The sequence below is a fragment of the Trichosurus vulpecula genome, chromosome 9 (assembly GCF_011100635.1).
Source record: "Trichosurus vulpecula isolate mTriVul1 chromosome 9, mTriVul1.pri, whole genome shotgun sequence".
In the NCBI taxonomy this organism is placed as follows: domain Eukaryota; kingdom Metazoa; phylum Chordata; class Mammalia; order Diprotodontia; family Phalangeridae; genus Trichosurus; species Trichosurus vulpecula.
The window spans coordinates 188,093,983-188,106,910 of NC_050581.1; the positions used below are offsets into that span (position 1 = coordinate 188,093,983).

Genomic DNA, 12,928 nt, shown 5'->3' on the forward strand with positions numbered 1-12,928 from the left:
ACTAGTGATACCACACCCAGGTGCGAGCTTAGAAAAAGAGGCAAGGACGCCAAGCTCTGTCTTGGCATACAACCAGCCTTAACAAAGGGCTAGTGAGACCTTCAGGCCAAGTGAACAGAGCAGTGAGAAATGAGGCAGGGGAGAGGATCAGATTTCTGGGGGCCAAAGCCACAGAGACTCAGGAGGAAGGAAGGAAAAAAGGCGCTGTTAATTGGGAATCTTAATGCAAAGAAATACATTCATCTTCACAGTTTTCTTTGAGCTCCATTACAGTCACGATGGCCTGCCAACTGCTCCTCAGTCATGATGTCCCACCTCCCACCTCTGAGACTTTGCCCACACAGCCTGTTCCTTCCCCCATGCCTGGTATGCCTTCCCTTTTCACTTCCACCTCATAAAATCCCCTGCTTCTTTCAAAGCAAAGCTCCTACATGAGTTCCTCCCTGATCCTCCTAGTTGTTAAGAATTCTTTCTGTCCTGAAATGCCTTTGCATGTATTTTCATTTACTTATATGTATATGTGCCATATTCCATCAGGAGGACATAGTAGGATCTGTGGGCACTATTCTACCTAGCCACCTTCTCTAAATGACATTCTAAGGAAGCAGGAGAGGTAGAATCTCTAATTCCTTTTCACAGAAGAGAGTAGGGTGGCCTCAAGTAGGAGAGGAGTGGGGCATGGCAACCAAAAGGTTCCCTAAGGGCTTAACATCAGCAGATGTTGGGGTTGCCACTGACCCCTCCCCATTTGGAACAGCCAAAGAGGAAATAGTTGACAAACTTTTCCTTTGGATCTGCCTCTCAAACTGTGCTAGATCCTATAAAGACCCCGCAGAGGCAGAGAATCCCAAGAGGGCTTTCATTTGGGACTATAGACAGTCATCATCCCAAAGGAGCCCAAGAGTCCTGCTCTAGACGTTACCCGGTAGATCTTGCTCCCGAGCTTGCACACACGGACGTCTTTGGGGGGCACACGCACAAGGCATTCTTCACAACAGGAGTCTTTGCTCTTAGCACAAGTTCCAGGGGGAGAGCATTTCTTCTTGCACACCACAGTGGAGTCCTGGGAGGAGAGGCAACAACAAAGACGAATGAATGCTTAAAAAACGATGTTATCCTCCTCACACGATGGCACCTACTCTGCTCCCAGCCTGTGGTCTAGCATCAACCCCTTCCTCCTCCCTGACCCCCACCATGTGACCCCTATGCCTTCAGAAATATTCCTCGAGAGTATTTCCAAAACATTAACTCTGTTGGACTTCCGTTCATGTGGGTTTTTTGTGTTTCTAAATTTGATGTTTTTTGTTATCATGTCACTTTTATTTTGGAATATCTTCCTCCTCTATTCCCTATCCAGTAAGCCATCCCTTGTATTATAAAAAAAAGAGTGAGGAAAAAAGCCATTCTGCAAAATCAGCAGAGATATTAGCTGGGTGGGACCATGTATGCAATGTTCCCCAGTCATAGTCATCCACCTCTGCCCTAAACAAATATCTAATGAGAATCTACTGTCATCCAAAGCACTGTGCTGGGTGAGGGAGGGACAAGAAGATGCATAAGATGGAACTCCAGGAAGACCAAGTGAGAAGCTATAGAAAGAATTCTGGGCTTGGGGTCCAATCCATGCCTGAGAAACTTGATGGCTATGGGACCCTAGGCAAGCCACTGAACTTCTCTTACCTCAGTTTCCTCATCTGGAAAATGGAGATAATTAGAGTACCTATCTAAGTAAGACTATGTAATCTATTAGAGTGCTCTATAAATGGTGGCCATTATCATGAAACACTTTCCAGATCTCTACAAACTTACAGCGACAAGGAAGAGGATTGTGGTTCTCCTGGCAGCTACAGGGAACGAGGGCTGAGACTACTACATAGACCCACTTAGCCCAGTAGGGAGGCCTGGACATGAACTCTGTTCCATCAATTGCCACATCTCAGATCCTACCTCATACCATCTCTCATCCAGCCTTTTCTCTTGGCTCATACACTTACAACTCTAGTCAATACCTGCTTCTTGCCTCTTGCCTGGATTATTGTGATAATTATTAAATTATTAGTAATAATTATATTAAGATAATTCAATTGTTTCAAGTGGTCTCCATGTCCATTCCATTCTCCAGCCAATCAATCCAACCTCCATGCAAGTTACAGAGTGATTTTGTTAAAGCCCAAATCTGACTATGTTGCTCCCATCCTTCTATTCGATAAACTCCAATGGCTCCCTATTACCTCGAGGATTAAATAAAGACTCCTCTGTCTGGCATTTCAAGCCCTGCTTGACCTGGTTTTCAGTTGGTCATCCAGTTGATAAGTAATCATTAAGTGCCTACTATGTGCCAAGCACTGTGCTAAACACCAAGGATACCAAAAAAAGAAAAGCAAAAAAATGCCCTGCCTTCAAGGAGTGTATAGTCTAATGGGGGAGGCAACATGGAACAAACAGGATAAATGGGAGCTAATCAATATAGGAAAAGCACCAGCCTTTGGGGGGTGGAAAAAGCTTCTTGTGGAAGGCAGGATTTTAACCGATGTTAGAACAAAGCCAGTGAGGTCAGGCAGCCACAATGAAGATGGGGAGAATTTCAGGATGAGGGTGGGTCAGTAACAACGGAGAGATGGCGGAGGGGGGGGGATCTTCTGCAAAGGACAGTGAGGAGGCCAGGGTCACTGAATCAGAGAAGCTACATACTTTAATAAAAGCCTCATTGTTCCTTTACACACATTCCACAGTCCAGCCAGCTCTCTTCTTGTTCCTCACATTCAATACTCTGTTTCCCACCTCCATGCTTTTGCCCTGGCTATCCCCTATGCCTAGAAGGCATTTCCTCAATTCCACCTCTCATAAACCCTGATTTCTTTCGGATCTCAGCTCCAGCACCACCTCCTACCTGAGGCCTCTCCTGGTCCCCCTAGGAACTAGAGCCTCTCTCACCAAAATGAGCTTCTATTAATTCCGTAAATAGTTCACCTATGCTTATGTGTGCTATTTCTCTTGGCAGAGTGTAAGCTTTTTGAGAGCAGGGACAATTTCACTTCTTGTTTTTGTGTCCCTAGACCCTTGCACAGTGCCTGGCATATAGTAGGTGCTTAATAAATGCTTTTTGACCTTTGTCCCAAGGAAGAGATGGGAGAAAATACCTCTGCCTCTACCACCTCTTCTTCGAGGAGGGATTATGTGTGCGGAACACTGTGTTTTCTCAAATATTGCTTAGTCTAGCTGAACTGCTTTTTTTCCTCCCTCTGATTCATTGTTTTTAAGGGACCGCTTTCTGGGAGAGGGAGGAGGCGATACTCCTACCAAGAACTGTAAGGGAGGTAAGACCAAAGCTTGCCATAGAAATTATTTTGAAAAATCAACCAATGTCTGCTGATTAGCCAACAGGGCAAAGACTGTCTCATTTTGTCTTCATCACCCCGATGCCTGACACGGTCCCTGGTACACAGTAGGTGTTTAATAAAAGCTTGTCGACTGAGACACGTCTTTGGCCTTCTTCCTGCCTGTCTTTTCTTCTTCATTCTGAACTAGCAGTACTGGCTTCTATCCAACAGCAATACCCTGACCACAAGCCAGTAATAGGTTAAGTCCAGTGGGAAGTGCTTGGAGACCACCATGATGTAGGCAGAGGGTCAGGGGCAGATGCAGGACAGGGGAGCCACTGGACACAGGCCATCAGAGAGGACAAAGTTCCTGTGTCCTTAGGATTCAATCCATCCCCTGAAAAGAAAACAGTCTGCCAAACGCCTGCTGGAGAGAGCATCCACCAAGTCTGCACAGCTCTGCTGGTAAACCCATTACTCAAGGAGAGGCCTTCAAGAGTGATTTAAATGACATTAAGCCCCATTCCAATAACAGACTCAGCCACCACCATGTTATTTCTCACAGACAACCACAAAGCCACCACAGAGTAAGGACATTTGGTGTCTAAATCTTTTCTTCAGGTTCCACTGGCTGCCGGGGAAGGGAGAGACGAAGCTGGAGACTGTATGGAGCCTCCAAGTCAGGGCTCCCCAGCTGGTCTAGCACATCCTCCCTGCCCCCAATCCCACCCCAAGAATTCTTACATTTCCACCAAGAGACAGAGGCCCTTACCAGGCTTCCCTCCTCCCCTGAGACACCCTCCAGCTGCAAGGAGTCACTTGGGGTAACCATTTCTACCCCGAATCTACCTTCTCTGCTGGGAGGCCCCACAGCTTCCAAGCCCCAACCTGCCCCCTCCATTCCTGGATTTGTAGACTTCAAGTCAATACAAATTCTCTTTGCACCTTCCTACCAACAGGCGAGGGACCCCTGCTCCAAAGCAACTCGATTCTCCCAAAGGTGAGCCCTAGTTAAAATGTCTATGCAACTGCTTCTGAACAGGAGACTAATAACAGGGAATACCCAGGAACCAGAGAGGCCGATGGCAGGGCAACCCCAGCTCAGGGGGAAGCAACACAGCCTGGCAGGAGTGGAGTCCAAGGAAATCGAAAAGTGATGTGTGCTGTCAAAGCCTCAACGTCCTGATTAAGAATCTGTAATTTGTGAAATTCCTGGCAGAGAAGCCAGACAAAGATCCCCAGGAAGGAGGCCAAGGTAAACACCAAGGGGCTATATATTTAGTATATGATAATGTGAGTGCAGGCAAGGAGATGGGGAAGCAGAGGAGTGTTGGGTGGTGACTGAGGCTTCAGGGCCAGGGCAAAGGAAGTATGCAAGTGCCCTCCCTGGCCCATCCCCCACCCTCTAATGGACAGTGAGGTGAGTTAATGAAGCTTGGCCCAGGAGATCAGGGGAGTTGGAGCCCTTATTTCTAGCCACTGATTTATATTTGTGAGTAATTGTGGGTGAGTTTCTACCCCTTCCCCTCTCTCTCTGTCCTTTGCATCTATCCCTCTGGTCATTTTTTTTTGCATGTTGCAGCCAAAAAATTGCTGAATTTGGAGTCATGGGATCTGAGTTCAAATTCCAACCTCACTGTTCACTACCTGTGACCTTGATCAAATCATAGAACTTCTGTGGGTCTAAGTTTCCTCATTTAAAAATGAAGGTGTTAGACTCCACGGCCTCAAAGGTCCCTTTCATCTATATAAACATCACGATTTCTCTCTGGGGCCTCAGTTTCCACATCTGGTAAAGTAGGTGGTTGGATTCAATGACTTCCAAGGACTTTTCTAGCTCAAAATCCATGATTCTAACAACCATAAAACAGATACCCTTGACCCACGGCTCATAGATTTTGTGCTAAGAAACAACTCTCAAGCCTCGCAAAAATACCAAAGGTCCATGACCACTGAGCTCATCTCTGTCCAAGAACAAATCAATGCAAAACAGCAATGAGCTTCCGTGGGCTTCTTGGAAATATTTAGTGCCATGAAGTATTTCCAGCATCTGATTCTTGTGTTAAAAGACAAGAATGACACATCAAAGGAGATTCTGGGCCCAAATTTCTCTTTTCCAAAATCTAGCCTGTGGTCTTGGTCATGACATGGATATTGTTCTCACTCACCTGAGAAGCTAGTTTCACCTCCAGTGTTAATGAAATCTATAGTCTGAGCTCCAATCCTACCAGGAAATGTCTTTTTTATGGCGAGGGTTAGGCTCTTCCTGTCACTTTACTACATTTGCTGAGGACCAAATGAGATAGTAAATGTAAAGTGCTTTATCAGTGTTATAGGGCTATGTAAATGCTAGCTATGATTATCACTACCTGTGTGACCTTGGCTAAGTCATCTCCCAGCCTCATCCTCTTCTTTGGTAATGTAAGAAGGCTGGACAGAGGCCATACGGTCTCTGAGGTCTCTTTGAACTACAATCCCATGATCCTCAAATCCCCTATAAGGAGAGCCAACTTACCTGGCATGTGCAAACTGTGCAATTGTCATAGAGGAAGGAGGCGCCATTATCATAGACATCGCTACGGAAGAGGCAGCTTCCAAACTGGAGGTCAAACACTTTTCTCTGACCTGGGGAGAAGCAGGAATCCAAACTTAAGCAAGAGGGCATGAGGGAAGTTTTGAGGTTTCCCCTTGGCCATTCCAAAAACAACTCATCTTCCCCAGGGCAGCACCATGCTTAGCATAGTGCCTGGCACATGGTAAATGCTAGCTGATTTAACCCAATGGATGGTTAAGAATATCGTAGAGAGGATTCTGGCTCAGATACATCAGCCTAAAAGGCCTGCATGGTGTCTTCCAACTCTGAGATTCTGGGATTCTCTCAGTCCAGTGCATCAAGCAGTAGATGATAATTAGATCACTAGGTTGGCCCTAAAATGAGAAAGCTAATGTGGGAATGCCTGGAGAATAACAGTGGATGTAAACTCTGGCCTCCACACTCATGTACTTGTTACATACACTCCAAGGCTTCACAACATGCTAGAGGGGAAAGCTTTCTGGACTCGGAAGCAGGGCCTGGCTTTGAATCCTGGCTCTGCAACTTGTTACTGGCATGTCCTTTGTGAAGTTGTTTACCCTCTCTGGACCTTTGCTGCCTCATCTATAAGGACCAAGGGGTTTTGAAGCCATCCTACGTTATGTCCTAATACCCCATAGAAATCACTGAGGAGTTTACTGTTACTGTTTAAAGCCTGGAGGTTTGGGATTAGGATCACAGACAGAGCCAGAAAGACCCCACAGGCTACTAGCCTAACATCAGAGGAAACCAAGACCCTGAGAATGAACTGGCTCGTCCAGGATTATACAGGTGGTAAGCGGCAGAGCACGGCACCTGACTCCAAACAGATGCCCTAATTTAATGTCCCTTCCAACACAAAGTCTATGGTCATATAGAAGTGTATCTATTTTCTGTGTGTAGACCTATGTATCTACAGATAGATATCCATAAACATGTGTACACATATATGTACATATACATGCATGTGTGTATCCTCATGGCATAGGATAAAGAGCTAGCCTTGAAATCAAAAAGCCTTGGGGTCAAGCCCTACCTCTGACCCATGCTGGCTGTGTGACCCTGGATAAAGTAGTGCACCAAGCAACTCTCTAAGAATAGAAGCCACAGAAAAGGTATTGACCTTGCATTGGTGGGGGGAATTTCCTCACCTGAGAGCTCCCTAATTATGAAATAACAGTTCTATTCCTCTCTCTATTAAACACACACACACACTCACACACACACAGCATCCCAAGTGTCTTGGGGCAGTTTTCAGCTTTTGCACTAAGATCTTTGGGATATCTGGTACACGTATTTGTCCGTCATTCATTTTGCTCATAAAATAAGAAAAATAAAATTTGTTCCCAGCAAATGGAAGGGAATTTGCATCGGTCCAGAGCATTATTACTTATGGCCTTTGAGGCCTTGGCCACTTAAGCTCTCTTGGCCTCAGTTCCTCTGCAAAATGAGAGAGTTGGATAAGTAGCCTCTGAGGACCTTTCCAAACTCAAGATGCTACGGTCTTGCAGGCTCCTAGGGAAGCCATACCCCTTGATCAAGGGGGTCTCACAGTCTGAACTGCATCTCAGTAGAACAAAATTTGACTCTAAAGGAAGCGAGACAGCACAGCCTTTAAAAAAAAAGTTCCACCAACAAGTACAGGTATGTAAATGTGAAAATGAAAGAAATGAGGACAACAAAACCACATCAAAAAGTGAAAGTAAAAGGAACTATGAACTGTTATGTTCAGAGAGTTTGAGAAACAAACACAACATAATTACATGTACACAGGATTTTAAAAGATATTAAAATCTATCCCATGCCTTTCTCCTTAATAGAACTTCATTGGGTTCCATTGCTACTATATAATAATGATAATAAATTATTCCAAATATCAGGTATCATCATTACCATAGGTATTGCTACATTTCCTCCATTTCTGCTTACACCTACCCTTCTAATTCCAAACACATATATATATTATAGTAAGATAAAGGACAATTTCTTAGGACAGAATACAACAAATTGATGAACAAGCATTTATTCAATGCAGAGTGGGGATACCAGTACAAAGATCCAAACGAGGCCTACCATCAAGAAACTTAGCTGACACTTCCAATACCCGTTCCTTAAACCATCCCATCCCAAACCTCCGGGGATCAGAAGGCCATAGTCCACTCTTCTTGGTTCTCCCTATTGGCTTATGAGTTTGACAACATAGGACACGAAAATGGGAAGTGGGGAATGGGTATAAGGCAACTCATCTTCACTCTTCATGTTGGTTTATCAGTCCACTACTGTAAACTAGAGAATGGTAAAGGGATGTTCTAGCACCTTGACAACTGGACATAGCTTGGTCTTGGTGGGGAATTGCTTGGAAATTGCTGCTGCTAAAACATCGCCAAGAATTTCTTGCTTTATATTGTAAATGGAGGGGATGTGCCTTGTGTCACTGCTTCTACCGGGAGCATAAGGAAGCACAGGAAGTCATTTGGTTCCATGATCATTCTCCTTCTCCTCTCATTCTGTCCCTTTCTCCTCTTCTCATCTTGGGTTGAACCTCTCACACACGCCTCTCTTTCTCAAGATCTCTGTCTAACCTCTCTTGGGTGCATCACAAATGCTGCCATCCACCCAGAGTCCTTACACTCCTGTTAATACAATCCTTGTGGTAAGGCACCAGGCATCCTGGAACATAAACAAAGCTGGAAATATCCATTAATGTCAAGGATGATCTTCCCCATTATATTTACATAGTTGTGCTCACTGGGCATAGAATTTCTTCTGGTTCTATTTTCTTTGCTCTGCTTTCTTTCATATGTATCTGCCCATATTTCTTTGATTTCCTTATATTGCAATATCTACCTTTTAATTTTGAAAAACTAGATTTAATTTTAATAAAATTCATGAAAGCTTTATCAACTACTATTTTTTTAAAAATCCCTATGTTTTATTAATTTGATTGCTCTATACTTAAGATCTTATCAATTTTTCCTTTAATCATGATGATTTCTGATTCTGTCTTTGTCTTGACATTTTAATTTGTTGAATTTTTAGTTATTTTATTTTTTTATTTAATATATTTTCTTTTCAGGATTGATTTTCACAAGAGTTTGAATTACCAATTTTCTCCCCATTTCTACCCCCCCCCACTCCAAGATGGCATATATTCTAGTTGCCCTCTTCCCCAGTCCTCCCTCCCTTCTGTCACCCCACTCTCCTCCCATCCCCTTTTCCCTTCCTTTCTTGTAGGGCAAGATAAATTTCTACGCCCCATTGCCTGTGTATATTATTTTCTAGTTGCATGCAAAAACTTTTTTTGTTTGTTTTTGAACATCTGTTTTTAAAACTTTGAGTTCCAAATTCTCTCCCCTCTTCCCTTCCCACCCACCCTCCCTAAGAAGTCAAGCAATTCAACATAGGCCACATGCGTATCATTATGTATAACCCTTGCACAATACTCATGTTGTGAAAGACTCACTATATTTTGCTCCTTCCTAACCTATCCCCCTTTATTGAATTTTCTCCCTTGACCCTGTCCCCTTTCAAAAGTGTTTGTTTTTGATTACCTCCACCCCCATCTGCCCTCCCTTCTATCATCCCCCCTTTTTATCTTCTTCCTCCTTTTTTCCTGTGGGGTAAGATACCCAATTCAGTATGTATTGTATTCCCTCCTCAGGTCAAACCTGATGAGAGCAAGATTTACTCATTCCCCCTCGCCTGACTTCTCTTCTCTTCCTACAGAACTGCTTTTTCTTGCCACTTTTATGTGAGATAATTTACCCCATTCTATCTCTCCCTATCTCCCTCTCTCAATATATTCCTCTCTCATCCCTTAATTTGATTTTATTTCTTTTAGATATCTTCCCTTCATCTTCAATTCACCCTGTGCCCACTCTCTCTCTCTCTCTCTCTCTCTCTCTCTCTCTCTATATATATATATATATATATATATATATATATATATATATATATATATATATATATATCATACACATACATATATACATACATACACACTCACATATATATATATATATATGCATATTCCCTTCAGCTACCCTAATACTGAGGTCTCATGAATCATACACATCATCTCTCCATGTAGGAATGTAAACAAAACAGTTCAACTTTAGTAAGTCCTTTGCAATTTCTTTTTCTTGTTCTGTTTCTTGATTACCTTTTCATGCTTCTCTTGATTCTTATGTTTGAAAGTAAAATTTTCTATTCAGCTCTGGTCTTTTCACTGAGAAAGCTTGAAAGTCCTCTATTTTATTGAAAATCTATATTTTGCCTTGGGACATGATACTCAGTTTTGCTGGGTAGGTGATTCTTGGTTTTAATCCTAGCTCCATTGACCTCCGGAATATCGCATTCCAAGCCCTTCGATCTCTTAATGTAGAAGCTGCTAGATCTTGGGTTATTCTGATTGTGTTTCCACAATACTTTTCTCCTTGATCTGGGAGCTCTGGAATTTGGCAACAATATTCCTAGGAGATTTCTTTTTGGGATCTATTTGAGGAGGCGATCGATGGATTCTTTCAATTTCTATTTTGCCCTGTGGCTCTAGAATATCAGGGCAGTTCTCCTTGATAATTTCTTGAAAGATGATATCTAGGCTCTTTTTTTGATCATGGCTTTCAGGTAGTCCAATAGTTTTTAAATTATCTCTCCTGGATCTATTTTCCAGGTCAGTGGTTTTTCCAATGACATATTTGAAATTGTCTTCCATTTTTTCATTCCTTTGGTTCTGTTTGATAATATATTGATTTCTCATAAAGTCACTAGCTTCCACTTGCTCCAATCTAATTTTTAAGGTAGTATTTTCTTCAGTGGTCTTTTGGACCTCCTTTTCCATTTGGCTAATTCGGCCTTTCAAGGCATTCTTCTCCTCATTGGCTTTTTAGAGCTCTTTTGCCATTTGAGTTAGTCTATTTTTTAAGGTGTTGTTTTCTTCAGTGTATTTTTCAGTATTTTTTTGGGTCTCCTTCGGCAAGTCATTGACTTGTTTTTCATGGTTTTCTTGCATCCTTCTCATTTTTCTTCGCAATTTTTCCTCTACTTCTCTAACTTGCTTTTCCAAATCCTTTTTGAGCTCTTCCATGGCCTGAGACAAGTTCATGTTTTTCTTGGAGGCTTTTGGTGTAGGCTCTTTGACTTTGTTGACTTCTTTGGCTGTATGTTTTGGTCTTCTTTGTCACCAAAGTAAGATTCCAAAGTCTGAGACTGAATCTGGGTGCATTTTCACTGCCTGGCCATGTTCCCAACCAACTAACTTGACCCTTGAGTTTTTCAGTGGGGTATGACTGCTTGTAAAGTTAAGAAAAATATGTTCCAAGCTTGGGGGGATGCACCAGCTCTGCCACACCAGCACTCCTCCTTCCCCAAGAACCCCCAACCCGGAATGGACTTAGATCTTCAGCAGCCTCCTCACTCCTGCTCTGATCCACCACTTAATTCCTCCCACCAGGTGGGCCCGGGGCCAGAAGCAACTGCAGCTGTAGTTCTGTAGCTGCCCCACCTCCATTGCCCCCAGGGCAGTAGCTGAACTGCGAACTCCTTCCACTCCCGCAGCTTTTCCCACTAACCTTCTGTGTTGTCTTTGGTGTTTGTGGGTTGAGAAGTCTGGTAACTGCTGCAGCTCACTGACTCAGGGCGCTAGGGCACGCTCCGCCCGGCTCCTGGTCTGGTTGGTCCGCGCCGCCCATGCTGGGCTCTGCTTCGCTCCACTCCCAGCTCCATGCAGGATACACCTCACCCAGAGACCATCCAGGGTGTCCTGGGCTGGAGCCCTGCTTCCCTCTGCTATTTTGTGGGTTCTACAGTTCTAGAGTTGGTTCAGAGCCACTTTATAGGTTTTTGGAGGGACTCGGTGGGCAGCTCACGCTAGTCCCTGCTTTCCAGCCACCCTCTTGGCTCCGTCCCCCAATTTTTAGTTATTTTAACTGAAAATAACTCAGTTTATGTTTTTCTCTTTTTGGAATAAATAAACATGACTATTTACTAAAACAATTTCACCTCTGAGCATTAGTTTACAGTCAATAACCTGATATGTTCTACTTAATATTTCTCAACAAAATTCCCTTCTGTTGCCCCCGTAGGATGTGGAGGTGATGCTGGGCTCTTGAAAATTATGCTCAAAAACATGAACTCTAGTAGGTCTGAGTTGTAAGTGCTTCAGTAATAGTCTTGAAATTGGTCTGCAGCTATACAAGCACCAGCCAAGCTAAGTATGAAGAAGGATACTGCCAGGAGGAAGGCCACTAGTTGAGGAATTATTTGGTCAAAGCCACCCATGAATCAAAGTAAGATACAAAATGGCCCTAGGTCCTTCTGCAGCAAATGGGGAAAAATGATGGACAATGAGGTAAAGGTGATAAAATCATCCTATGTCTGGGTTGTTTTGTTGTTAATCGAATTGTCATCATGCATGCAAAGGCAATAAGAAGCATAATTTCATTGTAGGCATGTCATTTCTCAGTTCAGTGCCCATTATGGGCATAACCAGAAAGGATACCCTGAAGATAACCACTGCATGTGCTCTGGTATCTGTTGCAGAGGAGAGAGATGTAGAGAAAGCTGAGTTTGACCAGAGCTTCCCAGACAAGTCATCCCACGCATTGATACTCAGTGACTTCAGAGTAATGGCAGGAATTGAAGATGATGGTGAAAAAGTATTTTGAAAAATGTGGTTGATGATTAAGAAAAGAAAGAGACCAAAAGCTTCTAGTTTAGTCAGAATCATCATGAATACCTTCTTCAGAAATAGAGAAGAAACTGAACATCACAAACAAAATTAACTAACTAAAGTTTAACAGATTTTAAAACATGACTAACATGGCAATAATTTCTCGTTTAGTTGCCTGTGAACAGTTGGACCATCAACTGTTCAATTTTCCTTGATTATCTGTATATTCCTTAAGGATTTTTCTAGATGAGGAGAAAATTTGGAACTCAAAATCTTATAGAAGTGAATGTTGAAAACTAAAAATAAATAAATTTATAAATTAAAATAAAGATTTTTCTATCTCTCATCTTGGGTGTCCAAGGAGGG

At 43.0% G+C, this 12,928-nt stretch overlaps 1 protein-coding gene across 3 annotated transcripts in view; it reads right to left on the reverse strand.

Annotated features, from left to right (window-relative positions):
• The window catches only part of BMPER (BMP binding endothelial regulator), a 350,399-nt gene that overhangs the window by 176,049 nt on the left and 161,422 nt on the right, over positions 1–12,928 (reverse strand). For all 3 annotated transcript variants that reach the window (XM_036739450.1, XM_036739448.1, XM_036739449.1), the window contains exons 8-9: positions 5,836–5,945; positions 923–1,063 (exon numbers count right to left, since the gene is read on the reverse strand). In XM_036739450.1, the coding sequence (XP_036595345.1) occupies positions 923–1,063; positions 5,836–5,945 (251 nt within the window). The remainder of the gene's footprint in view (positions 1–922; positions 1,064–5,835; positions 5,946–12,928) is intronic.